The following is a 26716-nucleotide window of genomic DNA, read 5'->3' as shown; positions in this document are numbered from 1 at the left end:
CCACCCCCCCTTCTCTCTCCCCACCCCCCCTTCTCTCTCCCCCACCCCCCCTTCTCTCTCCCCCACCCCCCTTCTCTCTCCCCCACCCCCCTTCTCTCTCCCCACCCCCCCTTCTCTCTCCCCCACGACCCCTTCTCTCTCCCCCACGACCCCTTCTCTCTCCCCCACCCCCCCTTCTCTCTCCCCCACCCCCCCTTCTCTCTCCCCCACCCCCCCTTCTCTCTCCTCCACCCCCCCTTCTCCTCCCTCCCTCCCTTCTCTCTCCTCCCTCCCTCCCTCTCTCTTCCCCTCTCTCTCTCTTCCCCTCTCTCTCTCTCTCCTCCCTCCCTCTCTCTCTCTCCCCTCTCTGTCTCTCTCTCTCTCTCTCTTCCCCCTCTGTCCCTCGCTCTCTCCCCCACCCCCCTTCTCTCTCCTCCCTCCCTCTCTCTCTCTTCCCCTCTCTCTCTCTCTCTCCTCCCTCCCTCTCTCTCTCTTCCCCTCTCTGTCTCTCTCTCTCTCTTCCCCCTCTGTCCCTCTCTCTCTCCCCCACTCCCCCTTCTCTCTCCTCCCTCCCTCTCTCTCTTCCCCTCTCTGTCTCTCTCTCTCTCTCCCCTCTCTGTCCCTCTCTCTCTCCCCCACCCCCCTCTCTCTCCTCCCTCCCTGTCTGATGTCTGTGTGTTGCTGTGTTTCCAGGTTAGCCAGTGGTATGAGTTGGTGGTATTCACAGCCAGCATGGAGATCTACGGCTCCGCAGTAGCTGACAAACTGGACAATAGCAGAGAAATATTAAAAAGACGATATTACCGACAGGTAACCGGCAGCTTCCTCGTCATTAAACTTCAGTGGGGGGGGGAAGAATCTTTGGACCCATTTATTCCTGTAGGTGGCACAGTGGGTTAGCGCTGCTGCCTCACAGCGCCAGGAACCCGGCTTCGATTCCCTGTCACTGTCTGTGCGGAGTCTGCACGTCCTCCCCGTGTCTGCATGGGTTTCCTCCGGGTGCTCTGGTTTCCTCCCACAGTCCAAAAGACGTGCTGGTTAGGTGCTAAATTCTCTGTGTTACCCCAAACAGGCGCTGGAGTGTGGCGACTAGGGGATTTTCACAGTAACTTCATTGCAGTGTTAATGTAAGCCGACTTGTGACACGAATAAAATAAACTTTACCCTGAGGGAAAATTTAGCATGACCAATTCACCGAACCAGCACGTCTTTCGAACTGTGGGAGGATACCAGCGCACCCGGAGGAAACCCACGCAGACACGGGGAGAATGTGCAGACTCCGCACAGACAGTGACCCGAGGCCGGGAATCGAACCTGGGTCCCTGTGCCACCGATGTACAGGTTAGGTGGATTGGCCATGCTGAATTCGCCCCTTAGCGTCCCGAGGTATGTAGGTTATGGGGAACAGTGGATTAAACTCATGGGGTTAAGGGGACGGGGCCTGGGTAAGATGTTGGAGAGCTGCTGCATACTCGATGGGCCGAATGGCCTCCTTCTGCACGATAGGCATTCTATGATGATACAAGTGGACCCAGCCATGTATATACTGTGGCTACAAGAGCAGATCAGAGGCTGGGAATCCTGATGTGAGTAACTCACCTCCAGACTCTGCAAAGCCTGTCCACCATCTACAAAGTGCATACTCCATGGTGACACCTTGACCAATCCAGGAGGAGATTCCAATGATCAGAGCCCCTTTTCCCGTGCGGTGTAAATTGTTTGTCCCTTTGAAATTTGGTATTCTTCTTTCTGTCCTGTTGAGTACAATTGAAAAAACTTCAACTGCACGTTGCTTTTTCAGCAAACCTTTCCTGTGAAATGTAGAATATCTCTAAGGCACCGGATGGTGGATAAGGAAGATTGTGAAACCCATATCGACAGTGTGGGCTGATTATTGATGATATACTCTTCGACAATATTCCCTAATCTCTCTCCCATTTCTCTCTCCCTCTCTCTCATCCCCGTCCCACTGGATTTACTGCAGCACTGTACACTAGAATTAGGAAGCTACATAAAAGATCTCTCCGTGGTTCATAGTGACCTGTCCAGCATTATCATACTAGATAATTCTCCAGGCGCCTACAGAAGCCATCCAGGTAAGGGATACTCTTCAATGCAGTGCTGAGGGAGTGCCGCACTGTCAGAGGGTCAGTGCTGAGGGAGCGCCGCACTGTCAGAGGGTCAGTGCTGAGGGAGCGCCGCACTGTCAGAGGGTCAGTGCTGAGGGAGCGCCGCACTGTCAGAGGGTCAGTGCTGAGGGAGCGCCGCACTGTCAGAGGGTCAGTGCTGAGGGAGTGCCGCAGTGTCAGAGGGTCAGTGCTGAGGGAGTGCCGCACTGTCAGAGGGTCAGTGCTGAGGGAGCGCCGCACTGTCAGAGGGTCAGTGCTGAGGGAGCGCCGCACTGTCAGAGGGTCGGTGCTGAGGGAGTGCCGCACTGTCAGAGGGTCAGTGCTGAGGGAGCGCCGCACTGTCAGAGGGTCAGTGCTGAGGGAGCGCCGCACTGTCAGAGGGTCAGTACTGAGGGAGTGCCGCACTGTCAGAGGGTCAGTGCTGAGGGAGTGCCGCACTGTCAGAGGGTCAGTGCTGAGGGAGCGCCGCACTGTCAGAGGGTCAGTGCTGAGGGAGTGCCGCACTGTCAGAGGGTCATTGCAGAGGGAGTGCCGCACTGTCAGAGGGTCAGTGCTGAGGGAGTGCCGCACTGTCAGAGGGTCAGTGCTGAGGGAGTGCCGCACTGTCAGAGGGTCAGTGCTGAGGGAGTGCCGCACTGTCAGAGGGTCAGTGCTGAGGGAGTGCCGCACTGTCAGAGGGTCAGTGCTGAGTGAGCGCCGCACTGTCAGAGGGTCAGTGCTGAGGGAGTGCCGCACTGTCAGAGGGTCAGTGCTGAGGGAGCGCCGCACTGTCAGAGGGTCAGTGCTGAGGGAGCGCCGCACTGTCAGAGGGTCAGTGCTGAGGGAGTGCCGCACTGTCAGAGGGTCGGTGCTGAGGGAGTGCCGCACTGTCAGAGGGTCGGTGCTGAGGGAGTGCCGCACTGTCAGGGGGTCAGTACTGAGGGAGTGTCACAGTTTAAGCTTTAATAAAGTTGCTGAAATTAAACGATTAGAATTTTATTTATTTAGAGTCATCGAGGTTTACAGCATGGAAACAGGCCCTTCGGCCCAACTTGTCCATGCTGCCCTTTTTTTTCAAAACCCCTAAGCTAATCCCAATTGCCCGCGTTTGGCCCATATCCCTCTATACCCATCGTACCCATGGAACTGTCTAAATGCTTTTAAAAAGACAAAATTGTACCCACCTCTACTACTACCTCTGGCAGCTTGTTCCAGACACTCACCGCCCTCTGTGAAAAAATTGCCCCTCTGGACCCTTTTGTATCTCTCCCCTCTCACCTTAAACCTATGCCCTCTAGTTTTAGACTCCCCTACCTTTGGGGAAAGATATTGACTATCCAGCTGATCTGTGCCCCTCATTATTTTATAGACCTCTATAAGATCACCCCTCAGGCTCCTACGCTCCAGAGAAACAAGTCCCAGTCTATCCAGCCTCTCCTTATAACTCAATCCATCAAGTCCCGGTAGCATCCTAGTCAATCTTTTCTGCACTCTTTCTAGTTTAATAATATCCTTTCTATAATAGGGTGACCAGAACTGTACACAGTATTCCAAGTGTGGCCATACCAATGTCTTGTACAACTTCAACAAGACATCCCAACTCCTGCATTCAATGTTCTGACCAATGAAACCAAGCGTGCCGAATGCCTTCTTCACCACTCTGTCCACCTGTGACTCCACTTTCAAGGAGCTATGAACATGTACCCCTAGATCTCTTTGTTCTGTAACTCTCCCCAACGCCCTACCATTAACTGAGTAAGTCCTGCCCTGGTTCAATCTACCAAAATGCATCACCTGGCATTTGTCTAAATTAAACTCCATTTGCCATTCATCAGCCCACTGGCCCAATTGATCAAGATCCCGTTGCAATTGGAGATAACTTTCTTCACTGTCCACTATGCCACCAATCTTGGTGTCATCTGCAAACTTACTAACCATGCCCCCTATATTCTCATCCAAATCATTAACATAAATGACAAATAACAGTGGACCCAGCACTGATCCCTGAGGCACACCACTGGTCACAGGCCTCCAGTTTGAAAAACAACTCTCTACAACCACCCTCTGGCTTCTGTCAAGAAGCCAATTTTGTATCCAATTAGATACCTCACCCTGGATCCCGTGAGATTTAACCTTATGCAACAACCTACCATGCGGTACCTTGTCAAAGGCCTTGGTAAAGTCCATGTAGACAACATCAACTGCACTGCCCTCATCTACCTTCTTGGTTACCCCTTCAAAAAACTCTATCAAATTTGTGAGACATGATTTTCCACTCTCAAAGCCATGCTGACTGTCCCTAATCAGTCCTTGCGTCTCTTAATGTCTGTAGATCCTGTCTCTCAGAATACCTTCCAACAACTTACCCACCACAGATGTGAGGCTCACTGGCCTGTAGTTCCCAGGCTTTTCCCTGCAGCCCTTTTTAAACAAAGGCACAACATTTGCCACTCTCCAATCTTCAGGCACCTCACCCGTGACTATCGATGATTCAAATATCTCGGCTAGGGGACCCGCAATTTCCTCCCTAGCCTCCCAGAATGTCCTGGGATATACCTCATCAGGTCCCAGGGATTTATCTACCTTGATGCGCTTTAAGACTTCCAGCACCTCCTTCTCTCTAATATGTACACTCCTCAAGACATCACTATTTATTTCCCCAAGTTCCCTAACATCCATGCTTTTCTCAACAGTGAATACTGATGAGAAATATTCATTTAGGATCTCACCCATCTCTTGTGGATCCGCACATAGATGACCTTGTTGATCCTGAAGAGGCCCTACTCTCTCCCTTGTTACTCTTTTGCCCTTTATGTATTTGTAGAATCTCTTTGGATTCTCCTTTGCCTTATCTGCCAAAACAATCTCGTGTCCCCTTTTTGTCCTCCGGATTTCTCTCTCAACTCTACTCCGACACCCCCTATACTCTGCAAGGGATCCACTTGATCCCAGCTGCCTCTGCATGTCATGTGCCTCTGTGGATTGAGGAGGAGGGGACGGATAAACACATCAGTGATATTTGAAACTACGAAAGACAAACAGAAACTTTATTCTGTGAAAGACTGAAAACGTTCTGAGCCTGAAGTAAAACTCGGGTTAAAAGGTTCAAGGCTCAGTGAAAATGCAAGGGAGTGTTTAACGGGGACAGTGTAGAGGGAGCTTTACTCTGTATCTAATCCCGTGCTGTACCTGTCCTGGGAGTGTTTGATGGGGAGACAGTGGAGAGGGAGCTTTACTCTGTATCTACACTGTCCCCATGAAACACTCCCAGGACAGGTACAGCACGGGGTTAGATACAGAGTAAAGCTCCCTCTACACTGTCCCCATGAAACACTCCCAGGACAGGTACAGCACGGGGTTAGATACAGAGTAACGCTCCCTCTACACTGTCCCCCATCAAACACTCCCAGGACAGGTACAGCATGGGGTTAGATACAGAGTAAAGCTCCCTCTACACTGTCCCCCATCAAACACTCCCAGGACAGGTACAGCACGGGGTTAGATACAGTATAAAGCTCCCTCTACACTGTCCCCATCAAACACTCCCAGGACAGGTACAGCACGGGGTTAGATACAGGGTACAGCATGGGGTTAGATACAGAGTAAAGCTCCCTCTACACTGTCCCCCATCAAACACTCCCAGGACAGGTACAGCACGGGGCTAGATACAGAGTAAAGCTCCCCCTACACTGTCCCCATCAAACACTCACAGGACAGGTACAGCACGGGGTTAGATACAGAGTAAAGCTCCCTCTACACTGTCCCCCATCAAACACTCCCAGGACAGGTACAGCATGGGGTTAGATACAGAGTAAAGCTCCCTCTACACTGTCCCCCATCAAACACTCCCTGGACAGGTACAGCATGGGGTTAGATACAGAGTAAAGCTCCCTCTACACTGTCCCCCATCAAACACTCCCAGGACAGGTACAGCACGGGGTTAGATACAGGGTACAGCATGGGGTTAGATACAGAGTAAAGCTCCCTCTACACTGTCCCCCATCAAACACTCCCAGGACAGGTACAGCACGGGGCTAGATACAGAGTAAAGCTCCCCCTACACTGTCCCCATCAAACACTCCCAGGACAGGTACAGCACGGGGTTAGATACAGAGTAAAGCTCCCTCTACACTGTCCCCCATCAAACACTCCCAGGACAGGTACAGCATGGGGTTAGATACAGAGTAAAGCTCCCTCTACACTGTCCCCCATCAAACACTCCCTGGACAGGTACAGCATGGGGTTAGATACAGAGTAAAGCTCCCTCTACACTGTCCCCCATCAAACACTCCCAGGACAGGTACAGCACGGGGTTAGATACAGAGTAAAGCTCCCTCTACACTGTCCCCATCAAACACTCCCAGGACAGGTACAGCACGGGGTTAGATACAGAGTAAAGCTCCCTCTACACTGTCCCCCATCAAACACTCCCAGGACAGGTACAGCACGGGGTTAGATACAGAGTAAAGCTCCCTCTACACTGTCCCCCATCAAACACTCCCAGGACAGGTACAGCACGGGGTTAGATACAGAGTAAAGCTCCCTCTACACTGTCCCCCATCAAACACTCCCAGGACAGGTACAGCACGGGGTTAGATACAGAATAAAGCTCCCTCTACACTCTCCTCCATCAAACACTCCCAGGACAGGTACAGCACGGGGTTAGATACAGAGTAAAGCTCCCTCTCCACTGTCCCCCATCAAACACTCCCAGGACAGGTACAGCACGGGGTTAGATACAGAGTAAAGCTCCCTCTACACTGTCCCCATCAAACACTCCCAGGACAGGTACAGCATGGGGTTAGATACAGAGTAAAGCTCCCTCTACACTGTCCCCCATCAAACACTCCCTGGACAGGTACAGCATGGGGTTAGATACAGAGTAAAGCTCCCTCTACACTCTCCTCCATCAAACACTCCCAAGACAGGTACAGCACGGGGTTAGATACAGAGTAAAGCTCCCTCTACACTGTCCCCCATCAAACACTCCCAGGACAGGTACAGCACGGGGTTAGATACAGAGTAAAGCTCCCTCTACACTCTCCTCCATCAAACACTCCCAGGACAGGTACAGCACGGGGTTAGATACAGAGTAAAGCTCCCTCTACACTGTCCCCATCAAACACTCCCAGGACAGGTACAGCACGGGGTTAGATACAGAGTAAAGCTCCCTCTACACTGTCCCCCATCAAACACTCCCAGGACAGGTACAGCACAGGGTTAGATACAGAGTAAAGCTCCCTCTACACTGTCCCCCATCAAACACTCCCAGGACAGGTACAGCACGGGGTTAGATACAGAGTAAAGCTCCCTCTACACTGTCCCCATCAAACACTCCCAGGACAGGTACAGCACGGGGTTAGATACAGAGTAAAGCCCCCTCTACACTGTCCCCTATCAAACACTCCCAGGACAGGTACAGCACGGGGTTAGATACAGAGTAAAGCTCCCTCTACACTCTCCTCCATCAAACACTCCCAGGACAGGTACAGCACGGGGTTCGATACAGAGTAAAGCTCCATCTACACTGTCCCCCATCAAACACTCCCAGGACAGGTACAGCACGGGGTTAGATACAGAGTAAAGCTCCCTCTACACTGTCCCCCATCAAACACTCCCAGGACAGGTACAGCACGGGGTTAGATACAGAGTAAAGCTCCCTCTACACTGTCCCCATCAAACACTCCCAGGACAGGTACAGCACGGGGTTAGATACAGAGTAAAGCTCCCTCTACACTGTCCCCCATCAAACACTCCCAGGACAGGTACAGCACGGGGTTAGATACAGAGTAAAGCTCCCTCTACACTGTCCCCCATCAAACACTCCCAGGACAGGTACAGCACGGGGTTAGATACAGAGTAAAGCTCCCTCTACACTGTCCCCCATCAAACACTCCCAGGACAGGGACAGCATGGGGTTAGATACAGAGTAAAGCTCCCTCTACACTGTCCCCATCAAACACTCCCAGGACAGGTACAGCACGGGGTTAGATACAGAGTAAAGCTCCCTCTGCACTGTCCCCATCAAACACTCCCAGGACAGGTACAGCACGGGGTTAGATACAGAGTAAAGCTTCCTCTACACTGTCCCCATCAAACACTCCCAGGACAGGTACAGCACGGGGTTAGATACAGAGTAAAGCTTCCTCTACACTGTCCCCATCAAACACTCCCAGGACAGCTACAGCACGGGGTTAGATACAGAGTAAAGCTCCCTCTACACTGTCCCCCATCGAACACTCCCAGGACAGCTACAGCACGGGGTTAGATACAGAGTAAAGCTCCCTCTACACTGCCCCCATCGAACACTCCCAGGACAGGTACAGCACGGGGTTAGATACAGAGTGAAGCTCCCTCTACACTGTCCCCCATCAAACACTCCCAGGACAGGTACAGCACGGGGTTAGATACAGAGTGAAGCTCCCTGACAGGCGGGGGGAGTATGGGGACGGGTGAGGTTTGGGCGTGCGATGCGGGGTGATCCGGTTGTTGTCCCCGCGGAGGCTCTGAGCTGCGGTTCTGGTCTGATGTTGACTGTTGAATTCTCTCTCTCTCTCTCCCTCCAGATAATGCCATACCGATTAAATCATGGTTCAGTGATCCCAGTGACACGGCCTTGCTGAATCTTCTCCCAATGCTTGATGCATTACGGTAGGTCAAAAACCCGCGGCTCTCTGGAGGGGAGGGAGGATCCGTGGGGGAGTGTGGGTCGTGTACAGGCAGGATTGATGGGCCGAATAGCCTGCAGAGCTGCCAGATGCCAAGCTGTGGTTTCTTCCGCAACTTCCCAGAAAGCCCTGACTCGGTCTGTTACCCTTCAGCCCCCTGGACCGCAGGAAAAGCGGCCACCAATCAGTGCACAGCAAGATCCCACAGACAGCATTGCCATGGCGACCTGGTATAATCACCTTTAGCAACATTGGGCATGTCAGAGTTCACCAGCGTGCAAGCGGGAACCAACGCCACGCACGCACTCGCTCACCAACCGACCCATCCACCCCCACACGCGCTGCTCCGACCAGCGCCCTGACAGTGGAACTCCTCACGTCCACCAGAGATGGTGGGCGGGACTCCCTCAGCACTGACCCTCTGACAGTGCGGCACTCCCTCAGCACTGACCCTCTGACAATGCGGCACTCCCTCAGCACTGACCCTCTGACAGTGCGGCACTCCCTCAGCACTGACCCTCTGACAGTGCGGCACTCCCTCAGTACTGACCCTCTGACAGTGCGGCACTCCCTCAGTACTGACCCTCTGACAGTGCGGCACTCCCTCAGTACTGACCCTCTGACAGTGCGGCGCTCCCTCAGCACTGACCCTCTGACAGTGCGGGACTCCCTCAGCACAGACCCTCTGACAGTGCGGCACTCCCTCAGCACTGACCCTCTGACAGTGCGGCGCTCCCTCAGCACTGACCCTCTGACAGTGCGGGACTCCCTCAGCACTGACCCTCTGACAGTGCGGCACTCCCTCAGCACTGACCCTCTGACAGTGCGGCACTCCCTCAGCACTGACCCTCTGACAGTGCGGCACTCCCTCAGCACTGACCCTCTGACAGTGCGGCACTCCCTCAGTACTGACCCTCTGACAGTGCGGCGCTCCCTCAGTACTGACCCTCTGACAGTGCGGCACTCCCTCAGTACTGACCCTCTGACAGTGCGGCGCTCCCTCAGCACTGACCCTCTGACAGTGCGGGACTCCCTCAGCACTGACCCTCTGACAGTGCGGCACTCCCTCAGCACTGACCCTCTGACAGTGCGGCGCTCCCTCAGCACTGACCCTCTGACAGTGCGAGACTCCCTCAGCACTGACCCTCTGACAGTGCGGCACTCCCTCAGCACTGACCCTCTGACAGTGCGGGACTCCCTCAGCACTGACCCTCTGACAGTGCGGCACTCCCTCAGCACTGACCCTCTGACAGTGCGGCACTCCCTCAGTCCTGACCCTCTGACAGTGCGGCGCTCCCTCAGTACTGACTCTCTGACAGTGCGGCACTCCCTCAGTACTGACCCTCTGACAGTGCGGCACTCCCTCAGCACTGACCCTCTGACAGTGCGGCACTCCCTCAGTACTGACCCTCTGACAGTGCGGCACTCCCTCAGTACTGACCCTCTGACAGTGCGGCGCTCCCTCAGCACTGACCCTCTGACAGTGCGGCGCTCCCTCAGCACTGACCCTCTGACAGAGCGGCACTCTCTCAGCACCGACCCTCTGACAGTGCGGAGCTCCCTCAGTACTGACCCTCTGACAGTGCGGCACTCCCTCAGTACTGACCCTCTGACAGTGCGGCACTCCCTCAGTACTGACCCTCTGACAGTGCGGCGCTCCCTCAGCACTGACCCTCTGACAGTGCGGCACTCCCTCAGCACTGACCCTCTGACAGTGCGGCACTCCCTCAGGAGGTTGGGGGGATGGGAAGGCCGCAGATGCTCCTTTGGAGACTGACGGGTTGAATGTCCTCCTGCTGCTTTCTAACAGCCGCCTGATTGGTTTCCGTCTCTCTTCCTGCTGCAGGTTTACAGCGGACGTACGATCGGTTCTTAGTAGAAATTTACACCAGCACCGATTGTGGTGACCCCCCCTTCCCCCACACCCCCCCCAACCCCCCGCCCCCTCCCCACCCCCCACGCCCCCCCACCCCTCCCCAACCCCCCCTTCCCCATCCCCCCCTTCCCCATCCCCCCCTTCCCCATCCCCCCCTTCCCCATCCCCCCCTTCCCCACCCGCCCCCTCCCCACCCCCCACGCCCCCCCACCCCTCCCCACCCCCCACACCCCCCCCTTCCCACCCCCCACACCACCCCCTCAACCCCCCAACCCCCCGCCCCCTCCCCACCCCCCAGCCCCCTCCCCACCCCCCACACCCCCCCACCCCTCCCTCCCGCCCACCCTCCCTCCCCCCACCCTCCCCTCCCTCCCCCCACCCTCCCCTCCCTCCCCCCACCCTCCCCTCCCTCCCCCCACCCTCCCCTCCCTCCCCCCACCCTCCCCTCCCTCCCCCCACCCTCCCCTCCCCTCCCCCCACCCTCCCCTCCCTCCCCCCCTCCCCCCCACCTCCCCTCCCCCCCACCTCCCCTCCCTCCCCCCGCCCCTCCTCCCTCCCCCTGCCCCACCTCCCTCCCCTCCCTCCCCCGCCCCACCCTCCCCTCCCTACCCCCGCCCCACCCTCCCCTCCCTACCCCCCACCTCCCCTCCCTACCCCCCACCTCCCCCCCCTCCCCCCCCACCTCCCCTCCCTCCCTCCCCTCCCCTCCCTCCCTCCCTCCCCCCTCCCCCCCTCCCCTCCCTCCTCCTCCCCCCTCCCTCCCCTCCCTCCCCTCCCTCCCCCCTCCCTCCCCTCCTCCCCCCTCCCCTCCCTCCCTCCCTCCCTCCCCTCCCTCCCCCACCTCCCCTCCCTCCCCCCACCTCCCCTCCCTCCCCCCACCCTCCCTCTCTCCCCCCACTCCCCTCCCTCCACCCCCCCACCTCCCCTCCCTCCCCCCCCCACCTCCCCTCCCTCCCCCCCACCTCCCTCCCTCCCCCCCACCTCCCCTCCCTCCCCCCCCACCTCCCCTCCCTCCCCCCCCCACCTCCCCTCCCTCCCCCCCCCACCTCCCCTCCCTCCCCCCCCCACCTCCCCTCCCTCCCCCCCCACCTCCCCTCCCTCCCCCCCACCTCCCCTCCCTCCCCCCCACCTCCCCTCCCTCCCCCCCCACCTCCCCTCCCTCCCCCCACCTCCCCTCCCTCCCCCCCACCTCCCCTCCCTCCCCCCCACCTCCCCTCCCTCCCCCCACCTCCCCTCCCTCCCCCCCACCTCCCCTCCCCTCCCCCCCACCTCCCCTCCCCTCCCCCCCACATCCCCTCCCTACCTCCCCACCTCCCCTCCCTCCCACCCTCCTCCCCTCCCTCCCCCCCGCCTCCCCTCCCTCCCCCCCCGCCTCCCTCCCTCCCCCCCCGCCTCCCCTCCCTCCCCCCCCGCCTCCCCTCCCTCCTCCCCCCGCCTCCCCTCCCTCCCCCCGCCTCCCCTCCCTCCCCCCGCCTCCCCTCCCTCCCCTCCGCCTCCCCTCCCTCCCCCCCGCCTCCCCTCCCTCCCCCCGCCTCCCCTCCCTCCCCCTCCCTCCCCCCCGCTTCCCCTCCCTCCCCCCCGCCTCCCCTCCCTCCCCCCCGCCTCCCCTCCCTCCCCCCCGCCTCCCCTCCCTCCCCCCCGCCTCCCCTCCCTCCCCCCTGCCTCCCCTCCCTACCCCCCCACCTTCCCTCCTCCCCCTCCCCATCCCCCCTTTCCTTCCCCCTCTCCCCACCTCCTGTTTGTTTCTCCCCTCCTCCTGTTCCCCCCCACCCCCCCTCCCGTTCCCCTCCCCACCCCCCCTCCCGTTCCCCTCCCCACCCCCCCCTCCCGTTCCCCTCCCCACCCCCCCCTCCCGTTCCCCTCCCCACCCCCCCCTCCCGTTCCCCTCCCCACCCCCCCTCCCGTTCCCCTCCCCACCCCCCCTCCCGTTCCCCCCCCCACCCCCCCTCCCGTTCCCCCCCCATCCCCCCTCCCGTTCCCCCCCCCCTCCCATTTCCACCCGCCCCTCTGGGTTTGGTGAGCCGGGATTTGGTGTTGCCTGAAGACAGTGCCCGCGGTTGCAGATGGTGCCGGACTGTGCGGAGTTGCCCTATGGCCAGCCTGTGCCCCCCTCCCTCACTCAGCCGCCGCCAGTCTCCAGTGATGCGAACCTCGCTATGGACAGTATTGTACATCGTTCCGAACACAGAGATTGAAGCCACTGCACACAGGACATTATGAAGAAGGTCGTTTTTTTGTTCTATTTTCCCCCTTTCCCCATTTTTAAAATAATAATTTTCTTGTATTAAAAAGAAAGTTGAACTTTTTGCCCCCGCTCCCCTCTGCTTCCATTCTTTTTGCCCCGTTTGCGGATTGGCAGCAGCAGCCTGGAGCTTCCCATCCCCGATCGATGCAGCCCTTCATCTAGCGGCGCTTTGTCATTCGAGAACAGCCATTCACCCCACACACACACACACAGACACACACACACACAGACACACACACAGACAGACACACACACACACACACACACACACAGACACACACACACGCACACACACAGACACACGCACACACACAGACACGCGCACACACAGACACGCGCACGCACAGACACGCGCGCGCACAGACACGCGCGCGCACAGACACGCGCGCGCACAGACACGCGCGCGCACAGACACGCGCGCGCACAGACACGCGCGCGCACAGACACGCGCGCGCACAGACACGCGCGCGCACAGACACGCGCGCGCACAGACACGCGCGCGCACAGACACGCGCGCGCACAGACACGCGCGCGCACAGACACGCGCGCGCACAGACACGCGCGCGCACAGACACGCGCGCGCACAGACACGCGCGCGCACAGACACGCGCGCGCACAGGCACGCGCGCGCACAGGCACGCGCACGCACAGGCACGCGCACGCACAGGCACGCGCACGCACAGGCACGCACACGCACGCACAGACACACACGCACAGGCACACGTGTGCAGAGGCGCACGCGCGCGCACACGGACAGGCACACACAGACACGCACGCACACGGACAGGCACACACACAGACACGCACGCACACAGACAGGCACACACACAGACACGCGCGCACACGGACAGGCACACACACAGACACGCGCGCACACGGACAGGCACACACAGACACACGCGCACACCGACAGGCACACACACACACACACACGCGCGCACACCGACAGGCACACACACACACAGGCACGCGCACACCGACAGGCACACACACACACACACGCGCACACCGACAGGCACACACACACACACACACGCGCACACCGACAGGCACACACACACACAGGCACGCGCACACCGACAGGCACACACACACACACACGCGCACACCGACAGGCACACACACACACAGGCACGTGCACACCGACAGGCACACACACACACACAGGCACGCGCACACCGACAGGCACACACACCGACAGGCACGCGCACACCGACAGGCACACACACCGACAGGCACGCGCACACCGACAGGCACACACACACACAGGCACGCGCACACCGACAGGCACACACACCGACAGGCACGCGCACACCGACAGGCACACACACCGACAGGCACGCGCACACCGACAGGCACACACACACACAGGCACGCGCACACCGACAGGCACACACACACAGGCACGCGCACACCGACAGGCACACACACACACAGGCACGCGCACACCGACAGGCACACACACTGAAAGGCACGCGCACACCGACAGGCGCACACACACACAGGCACACACACACAGGCACACACACACAGGCACACACACACAGGCACACACACACAGGCACACACACACAGGCACACACACACAGGCACACACACACAGGCACACACACACAGGCACACACAGACTCACACACACAGGCACACACAGACTCGCACACACAGGCACACACAGACTCGCACACACAGACTCGCACACACAGACACACACACACAGACTCTGACACACACAGACAGGCACGCACACACACACAGGCACGCACACACACACACACAGGCACGCACACACACACAGGCACGCACACACACACACACAGGCACGCACACACACACAGGCACGCACACACACACAGGCACACACACACACACAGACACACACAGGCGCGCACGCACACAGGCACATTGCACATATACACGTGTGCGCACGCACAAATATGCATGCATGCACATCTATACACACATGCGCACACATCACCAAAACAGACACACCGGTACATGCACAGAGGCACAGACACAGATGGACAGTTGCAACACACACAGACCCACGTATAGACAGGCAGGTTGACACGCACACTGGTACGCAGAAACACACACATTCACAGCGTACAATCTGACACACACACACACTGACGTATATTCTGACACGGACACACACATACATATTGACAGAGAGACATGCACACTGACAGCACACAGAGGTTCACACGTGTACACGCGCAGGCAGATGGACACGCGTGCTGCCACGCACAGGCAGATGGACACAGGCAGGCAGATGGAGACGGACACGCACAAGCAGATGGACACCCGCTGACACGCACAGGCAGATGGACACGTGTTCTGACACGCACAGGCAGATGGACACGCACAGGCAGATGGACACGCACACTGACACGCACAGGCAGATGGACACGCGCACGGACACGCACAGGCAGATGGACACGCGCACGGACACGGACAGGCCGATGGACACCCGCTGACACGCACAGGCAGATGGACATGCGCACGGACACGCACAGGCAGCAGGACACGCACTGACACGCACAGACAGATGGACACGCACTGACACGCACAGGCATATGGACATGCGCACGGACAGGCCGATGGACACGCGCTGACGCACGGGCAGATGGACATGCGCACGGACACGCACAGGCCGATGGACATGCGCACGGACACGGACAGGCCGATGGACACGCGCTGACGCACAGGCGGGTGGACACACACTGACACGCACAGGCGGATGGACACACACTGACACGCACAGGCGGATGGACACGCACTGACACGCACAGGCGGATGGACACGCACTGACACGCACAGGCGGATGGACACGCGCTGACGCACAGACAGATGGACACGCACAGGCAGATGGACACGCACAGGCAGATGGGCACGCACTGACACAGGCAGATGGGCACGCACTGACACAGGCAGATGGACACGCACTGACACAGGCAGATGGACACGCACTGACACAGGCAGATGGACACGCACTGACACAGGCAGATGGACACGCACTGACACAGGCAGATGGACACGCACTGACACAGGCAGATGGACACGCACTGACACAGGCAGATGGACACGCACTGACACAGGCAGATGGACACGCACTGACACAGGCAGATGGACACGCACTGACACAGGCAGATGGACACGCACTGACACAGGCAGATGGACACGCACTGACACAGGCAGATGGACACGCACTGACACAGGCAGATGGACACGCACTGACACAGGCAGATGGACACGCACTGGCAGATGGACACGCACAGGCAGATGGACACGCACAGGCAGATGGACACGCACTGACACGCACACGGACAGGCCGATGGACACGCACACGGACAGGCAGATGGACACGCGCTGACGCACAGGCGGATGGACACGCACTGACATGCACAGGCAGATGGACACGCACTGACATGCACAGGCAGATGGACACGCACTGACGCACAGGCAGATGGACACGCACTGACATGCACAGACAGATGGACACGCACTGACGCATAGGCAGACGGACAGGCCGATGGACACGCACAGGCAGATGGACACGCACAGGCAGATGGACATGCGCAGGCAGATGGACACGCACAGGCAGATGGACACGCGCACGGAAACGCACAGGCATATGGACACGCGCACTGACACGCACAGGCAGATGGACACGCGCTGACGCACAGGCAGATGGACACGCACTGACATGCACAGGCAGATGAACACGCACTGACGCACTGACAGATGGACACGCACAGGCAGATGGACACGCACTGACACGCACAGGCAGATGGACACGCACTGACACGCACAGGCAGGTGGACACCCGCTGACACGCACAGGCAGATGGACATGCGCACGGACACGCACAGGCAGCTGGACACGCACTGACATGCACAGACAGATGGACATGCACTGACACACAGGCAGATGGACATGCGCACGGACACGGACAGGCCGATGGACACGCACTGACACGCACAGGCAGATGGACACGCACTGACTCGCACAGGCAGATGGACACGCACTGACACGCAGACAGATGGACACGCACAGGCAGATGGACACGCACTGACAGGCAGATGGACACGCACTGACACCCACAGGCAGATGGACACGCACTGACTCGCACAGGCAGATGGACACGCACTGACACGCACAGGCAGATGGACACGCACTGACACGCACAGGCAGATGGACACGCACTGACACGCACAGACAGATGGACATGCACTGACACACAGGCAGATGGACATGCGCACGGACACGGACAGGCCGATGGACACGCACTGACACGCACAGGCAGATGGACACGCACTGACACGCACAGGCAGATGGACACGCACTGACACGCACAGGCAGATGGACACGCACTGACACGCACAGGCAGATGGACACGCACAGGCAGATGGACACGCACAGGCAGATGGACACGCACAGGCAGATGGACACGCACAGGCAGATGGACACGCACAGGCTGATGGACACGCACATTGACACGCACAGGCCGATGGACATGGACACTGACACGCAGAGGCAGATAGACATGCGCACGGACACGCACAGGCAGATGGACATGCGCACGGACACGCACAGGCAGATGGACACGCACTGACGCACAGACAGATGGACACGTACTGACATGCACAGGCAGATGGACACGCACTGACGCACAGGCAGATGGACACGCACTGACGCACAGGCAGATGGACACGTACTGACATGCACAGGCAGGTGGACACGCACTGACGCACAGGCAGATGGACACGTACTGACATGCACAGGCAGATGGACACGCACTGACGCACAGACAGATGGACACGCACAGGCAGGTGGACATGCACTGACACGCACAGGCAGATAGACACGCACTGACACGCACAGGCAGATGGACACGCACAGGCAGATGGACATGCACTGACACGCACAGGCAGATAGACATGCACTGACACGCACAGGCAGATGGACATGCGCACGGACACGCACAGGCAGCTGGACACGCACTGACACGCACAGACAGATGGACACGCACTGACACACAGGCAGATGGACATGCGCACGGACACGCACAGGCCGATGGACACGCACTGACACGCACAGGCAGATGGACACGCGCTGACATGCACAGGCAGATGGACACGCACTGACATGCACAGGCAGATGGACACGCACTGACATGCACAGGCAGATGGACACGCACAGGCAGATGGACACGCACTGACACACAGGCAGATGGACACGCACAGGCAGATGGACACGCACAGGCAGATGGACACGCACAGGCAGATGGACACGCACAGGCAGATGGACACGCACAGGCAGATGGACACGCACAGGCAGATGGACACGCACAGGCAGATGGACACGCACAGGCAGATGGACACGCACAGGCAGATGGACATGCACTGACTCGCACAGGCGGATGGACACGCACTGACTCGCACAGGCGGATGGACACGCGCTGACGCCCAAGCGGATGGACACGCACTGACACAAAAGCGGATGGACACGCACTGTCACGCACAGACAGATGGACACGCACAGACACGCACAGGCAGATGGACATGCGCACGGACACGCACAGGCAGCTGGGCACGCACTGACACGCACAGGCAGATGGACACGTGATGACGCACAGGCCGATGGACACGCACTGACATGCACAGGCAGATGGACACGCACTGACACGCACAGGCAGATGGACACGCACTGACACGCACAGGCAGATGGACACGCACTGACACGCACAGGCAGATGGACACGCACTGACAGGCACAGGCAGATGGACACGCACTGACACGCACAGGCAGATGGACACGCACTGACACGCACAGGCAGATGGACACGCACTGACACGCACAGGCAGATGGACACGCACTGACACGCACAGGCAGATGGACACGCACGACACGCACAGGCAGATGGACACGCACTGACACGCACAGGCAGATGGACACGCACAGGCAGATGGACACGCACAGGCAGATGGACACGCGCACGGACAGGCTGATGGACACGCACACTGACACGCACAGGCCGATGGACATGGACACGCACAGGCCGATGGACACACACAGGCAGATGGACACGCACTGACACACACACGGACAGGCTGATGGACACGCACACTGACACGCAGAGGCAGATAGACATGCGCACGGACACGCACAGGCAGATGGACATGTACTGACACGCACAGGCAGATGTACACGCTCTGACGCACAGGCAGATGGACACGCACAGGCAGATGGACACGCACTGACACGCACAGGCAGATGGACACGCACTGACACGCACAGGCAGATGGACACGCACTGACACGCACAGGCAGATGGACACGCACTGACACGCACAGGCAGATGGACACGCACACTGACATGCACAGGCCGATGGACATGGACACGCACAGGCAGATGCACACACGCACTGATATGCACAGGCAGATGGACACGCACAGGCAAATGGACACGCGCAGACACGCACAGGCAGATGGACACGCGCAGACACGCACAGGCAGATGGACACGCGCAGACACGCACAGGCAGATGGACACGCGCAGACACGCACAGGCAGATGGACACGCGCTGACACGCACAGGCAGATGGACACACGCTGACACGCACAGGCAGATGGACATGCGCACGGACACGGACAGGCCGATGGACACGCGCTGACGCACAGGCAGATGGACACGCGCAGACACGCACAGGCAGATGGACACGCACGGACACGGACAGGCCGATGGACACGCGCTGACGCACAGGCAGATGGACGCACTGACACGCACAGGCAGATGGACACGCACTGACATGCACAGGCAGATGGACATGCGCTGACACGCACAGGCAGATGGACACGCTGACACGCACAGGCAGATGAACAGGCGCACGGACACGGAGAGGCCGATGGACACGCGCTGACGCACAGGCAGATGGACGCACTGACACGCACAGGTGGATGGACACGCACTGACACGCACAGGCAGATGGACACGCTGACACGCACAGGCAGATGGAGACGCACACTGACACGCACAGACAGATGGACACGCACTGACACGCACAGGCAGATGGACACGCACAGGCAGATGGACACATGCTGACGCACAGGCAGATGGACACGTACACTGACACGCACAGGCATTTGGACACGCAACTGACACGCAGAGGCAGATAGACATGCGCACGGACACGCACAGGCAGATGGACATGTACTGACATGCACAGGCTGATGGACATGCACTGACACGCACATGGACACGCTCACTGACCCGCACAGACAGATGGACAGGCGCACGGACACGGACAGGCCGATGGACACGCACACTGACACGCACAGGCAGGTGGACATGTACTGACATGCACAAGTATATGGACACGCAAGGACACGCACAGGCAGATAGACACGCACTGACACGCACAGGCAGATGGACACCCGCTGACACGCACAGGCAGATGGACATGCGCACGGACACGCACAGGCAGCTGGACACGCACTGACACGCACAGACAGATGGACACGCACTGACACACAGGCAGATGGACATGCGCACGGACACGCACAGGCCGATGGACACGCACTGACACGCACAGGCAGATGGACACGCGCTGACATGCACAGGCAGATGGACACGCACTGACATGCACAGGCAGATGGACACGCACTGACATGCACAGGCAGATGGACACGCACAGGCAGATGGACACGCACTGACACACAGGCAGATGGACACGCACAGGCAGATGGACACGCACAGGCAGATGGACACGCACAGGCAGATGGACACGCACAGGCAGATGGACACGCACAGGCAGATGGACACGCACAGGCAGATGGACACGCACAGGCAGATGGACACGCACAGGCAGATGGACACGCACAGGCAGATGGACATGCACTGACTCGCACAGGCGGATGGACACGCACTGACTCGCACAGGCGGATGGACACGCGCTGACGCCCAAGCGGATGGACACGCACTGACACAAAAGCGGATGGACACGCACTGTCACGCACAGACAGATGGACACGCACAGACACGCACAGGCAGATGGACATGCGCACGGACACGCACAGGCAGCTGGGCACGCACTGACACGCACAGGCAGATGGACAGGCGCACGGACACGGACAGGCCGATGGACACGTGATGACGCACAGGCCGATGGACACGCACTGACATGCACAGGCAGATGGACACGCACTGACACGCACAGGCAGATGGACACGCACTGACACGCACAGGCAGATGGACACGTACTGACACGCACAGGCAGATGGACACGCACTGACAGGCACAGGCAGATGGACACGCACTGACACGCACAGGCAGATGGACACGCACTGAAACGCACAGGCAGATGGACACGCACTGACACGCACAGGCAGATGGACACGCACTGACACGCACAGGCAGATGGACACGCACGACACGCACAGGCAGATGGACACGCACTGACACGCACAGGCAGATGGACACGCACAGGCAGATGGACACGCACTGACTCACACAGGCAGATGGACACGCACTGACGCACAGGCAGATGGACACGCACAGGCAGATGGACACGCACTGACACGCACAGGCAGATGGACATGCACTGACACGCACAGGCAGATGGACACGCACAGGCAGATGGACACGCACAGGCAGATGGACACGCACAGGCAGATGGACACGCGCACGGACAGGCTGATGGACACGCACACTGACACGCACAGGCCGATGGACATGGACACGCACAGGCCGATGGACACACACAGGCAGATGGACACGCACTGACACACACACGGACAGGCTGATGGACACGCACACTGACACGCAGAGGCAGATAGACATGCGCACGGACACGCACAGGCAGATGGACATGTACTGACACGCACAGGCAGATGTACACGCTCTGACGCACAGGCAGATGGACACGCACAGGCAGATGGACATGCGCTGACACGCACCGGTGTTTGGACACAGGCGGGTGGACACGCACAGACAGATGGACACGCACTGACACGCACAGGCAGATGGACACGCACTGATACGCACAGGCAGATGGACACGCACTGACACGCACAGGCAGATGGACACGCACACTGTCATGCACAGGCCGATGGACATGGACACGCACAGGCAGATGGACACGCACTGACACGCACAGGCAGATGGACACGCACTGACACGCACAGGCAGATGGACACGCACTGACACGCACAGGCAGATGGACACGCACTGACACGCACAGGCAGATGGACACGCACACTGACATGCACAGGCCGATGGACATGGACACGCACAGGCAGATGCACACACGCACTGATATGCACAGGCAGATGGACACGCACGGTGACACGCACAGGCAAATGGACACGCGCAGACACGCACAGGCAGATGGACACGCGCAGACACGCACAGGCAGATGGACACGCGCAGACACGCACAGGCAGATGGACACGCGCAGACACGCACAGGCAGATGGACACGCGCTGACACGCACAGGCAGATGGACACGCGCTGACACGCACAGGCAGATGGACACACGCTGACACGCACAGGCAGATGGACATGCGCACGGACACGGACAGGCCGATGGACACGCGCTGACGCACAGGCAGATGGACACGCGCAGACACGCACAGGCAGATGGACACGCACGGACACGGACAGGCCGATGGACACGCGCTGACGCACAGGCAGATGGACGCACTGACACGCACAGGCAGATGGACACGCACTGACATGCACAGGCAGATGGACATGCGCTGACACGCACAGGCAGATGGACACGCTGACACGCACAGGCAGATGAACAGGCGCACGGACACGGAGAGGCCGATGGACACGCGCTGACGCACAGGCAGATGGACGCACTGACACGCACAGGTGGATGGACACGCACTGACACGCACAGGCAGATGGACACGCACTGACACGCACAGGCAGATGGACACGCTGACACGCACAGGCAGATGGAGACGCACACTGACACGCACAGACAGATGGACACGCACTGACACGCACAGGCAGATGGACACGCACAGGCAGATGGACACATGCTGACGCACAGGCAGATGGACACGTACACTGACACGCACAGGCATTTGGACACGCACACTGACACGCAGAGGCAGATAGACATGCGCACGGACACGCACAGGCAGATGGACATGTACTGACATGCACAGGCTGATGGACATGCACTGACACGCACATGGACACGCTCACTGACCCGCACAGACAGATGGACAGGCGCACGGACACGGACAGGCCGATGGACACGCACACTGACACGCACAGGCAGGTGGACATGTACTGACATGCACAAGTATATGGACACGCAAGGACACGCACAGGCAGATAGACACGCACTGACACGCACAGGCAGATGGACACCCGCTGACACGCACAGGCAGATGGACATGCGCACGGACACGCACAGGCAGCTGGACACGCACTGACACGCACAGACAGATGGACACGCACTGACACACAGGCAGATGGACACGGACACGGACAGGCCGATGGACACGCACTGACACGCACAGGCAGATGGACACGCGCTGACGCACAGGCAGATGGACACGCACTGACACGCACAGGCAGATGGACACGCACAGGCAGATGGACACGCACTGACACACAGACAGATGGACACGCACAGGCAGATGGACACGCACTGGCAGATGGACACGCACTGACACACAGGCAGATGGACACGCACTGACAGATGGACACGCACTGACAGGCAGATGGACACGCACTGACACGCACAGGCAGATGGACTCGCACAGGCAGATGGACTCGCACAGGCAGATGGACTCGCACAGGCAGATGGACTCGCACAGGCAGGTGGACTCGCACAGGCAGATGGACACGCACATGCAGATGGACACGCACATGCAGATGGACACGCACATGCAGATGGACACGCAGATGGACACGCACATGCAGATGGACACGCACATGCAGATGGATACGCACATGCAGATGGACACGCACATGCAGATGGACACGCACTGACATGCACAGGCAGATGGACACGTACTCACACGCACAGGCAGATGGACACGCACTGACACGCACAGGCAGATGGACACGCACTGACACGCACAGGCAGATGGACACGCACTGACACACACAGGCAGATGGACACGCACAGGCAGATGGACACGCACAGGCAGATGGACACGCACAGGCAGATGGACACATGCTGACGCACAGGCAGATGGACACGTACACTGACACGCACAGGCATTTGGACACGCACACTGACACGCAGAGGCAGATAGACATGCGCACGGACACGCACAGGCAGATGGACATGTACTGACATGCACAGGCTGATGGACATGCACTGACACGCACATGGACACGCTCACTGACCCGCACAGACAGATGGACAGGCGCACGGACACGGACAGGCCGATGGACACGCACACTGACACGCACAGGCAGGTGGACATGTACTGACATGCACAAGTATATGGACACGCACGGACACGCACAGGCAGATAGACACGCACTGACGCACAGGCAGATGGACACCCGCTGACACGCACAGGCAGATGGACATGCGCACGGACACGCACAGGCAGCTGGACATGCACTGACACGCACAGACAGATGGACACGCACTGACACACAGGCAGATGGACATGCGCACGGACACGGACAGGCCGATGGACACGCACTGACACGCACAGGCAGATGGACACGCGCTGACGCACAGGCAGATGGACACGCACTGACACGCACAGGCAGATGGACACGCACAGGCAGATGGACACGCACAGGCAGATGGACACGCACAGGCAGATGGACACGCACAGGCAGATGGACACGCACAGGCAGATGGACACGCACAGGCAGATGGACACGCACAGGCAGATGGACACGCACAGGCAGATGGACACGCACAGGCAGATGGACACGCACAGGCAGATGGACACGCACAGGCAGATGGACACGCACAGGCAGATGGACACGCACAGGCAGATGGACACGCACTGACACGCACAGGCAGTTGGACACGCACTGACACGCACAGGCAGTTGGACACGCACTGACACGCACAGGCTGATGGACACGCACTGACGCACAGGCAGATGGACACGCACTGACACGCACAGGCAGAAGGACACGCACTGACACGCACAGGCAGATGGACACGCACTGACACGCACAGGCAGATGGACACGCACTGACACGCACAGGCAGATGGACACGCACTGACACGCACAGGCAGATGGACACGCACTGACACGCACAGGCAGATGGACACGCACTGACACGCACAGGCAGATGGACACGCACTGACACGCACAGGCAGATGGACACACACTCACGCACAGGCAGTTGGACACGCACTGACACGCACAGGCAGTTGGACACGCACTGACACGCACAGGCTGATGGACACGCACTGACGCACAGGCAGATGGACACGCACTGACACGCACAGGCAGAAGGACACGCACTGACACGCACAGGCAGATGGACACGCACTGACACGCACAGGCAGATGGACACGCACTGACATGCACAGGCAGATGGACACGCACTGACACGCACAGGCAGATGGACACGCACTGACACGCACAGGCAGATGGACACGCACTGACACGCACAGGCAGATGGACACGCACTGACACGCACAGGCAGATGGACACACACTCACGCACAGGCAGATGGACACGCAATGACACGCACAGGCAGATGGACACGCACTGACACGCACAGGCAGATGGACACGCACTGACACGCACAGGCAGATGGACACGCACTGACACGCACAGGCAGATGGACACGCACAGGCAGATGGACACGCACAGGCAGATGGACACGCACAGGCAGATGGACACGCACAGGCAGATGGACACGCACAGGCAGATGGACACGCACAGGCAGATGGACACGCACAGGCAGATGGACACGCACAGGCAGATGGACACGCACTGACACGCACAGGCAGATGGACACGCACTGACACGCACAGGCAGATGGACACGCACTGACACGCACAGGCGGATGGACACGCACTGACACGCACAGGCGGATGGACACGCACAGGCAGATGGACACGCACAGGCAGATGGACACGCACTGACACGCACAGGCAGATGGACACGCACTGACACGCACAGGCAGATGGACACGCACTGACACGCACAGGCAGATGGACACGCACTGACACGCACAGGCAGATGGACACGCACTGACACGCACAGGCAGATGGACACGCACTGACACGCACAGGCAGATGGACACACACCCACGCACAGGCAGTTGGACACGCACTGACACGCACAGGCAGTTGGACACGCACTGACACGCACAGGCTGATGGACACGCACTGACGCACAGGCAGATGGACACGCACTGACACACACAGGCAGAAGGACACGCACTGACACGCACAGGCAGATGGACACGCACTGACACGCACAGGCAGATGGACACGCACTGACACGCACAGGCAGATGGACACGCACTGACACGCACAGGCAGATGGACACGCACTGACACGCACAGGCAGATGGACACGCACTGACACGCACAGGCAGATGGACACGCACTGACACGCACAGGCAGATGGACACACACTCACGCACAGGCAGATGGACACGCACTGACACGCACAGGCAGATGGACACGCACTGACACGCACAGGCAGATGGACACGCACTGACACGCACAGGCAGATGGACACGCACTGACACGCACAGGCAGATGGACACGCACAGGCAGATGGACACGCACAGGCAGATGGACACACACTGACACGCACAGGCAGATGGACCCGCACTGACACGCACAGGCAGATGGACACGCACAGGCAGATGGACA

At 59.3% G+C, this 26716-nt stretch overlaps 2 protein-coding genes across 2 annotated transcripts in view; one reads left to right on the top strand and one right to left on the bottom strand.

Annotated features, from left to right (window-relative positions):
• The window catches only part of LOC144487056 (CTD nuclear envelope phosphatase 1-like), a 39774-nt gene extending 29008 nt beyond the window's left edge, over positions 1–10766 (top strand). Inside the window, exons 2-5 of the mRNA XM_078205103.1 lie at positions 678–789; positions 1964–2075; positions 8654–8738; positions 10602–10766. Of these exons, the coding sequence (XP_078061229.1) occupies positions 678–789; positions 1964–2075; positions 8654–8738; positions 10602–10662 (370 nt within the window). The 3' untranslated portion in view covers positions 10663–10766. The remainder of the gene's footprint in view (positions 1–677; positions 790–1963; positions 2076–8653; positions 8739–10601) is intronic.
• The window catches only part of LOC144487054 (claudin-7-like), a 161324-nt gene that overhangs the window by 111355 nt on the left and 23253 nt on the right, over positions 1–26716 (bottom strand). The gene's annotated exons all lie outside the window — the stretch shown is intronic.

Source organism: Mustelus asterias, unplaced genomic scaffold (genome assembly GCF_964213995.1).
Source record: "Mustelus asterias unplaced genomic scaffold, sMusAst1.hap1.1 HAP1_SCAFFOLD_562, whole genome shotgun sequence".
Classification (NCBI taxonomy): Eukaryota; Metazoa; Chordata; class Chondrichthyes; order Carcharhiniformes; family Triakidae; genus Mustelus; species Mustelus asterias.
This window is presented reverse-complemented; position numbering and strand designations above follow the sequence as displayed.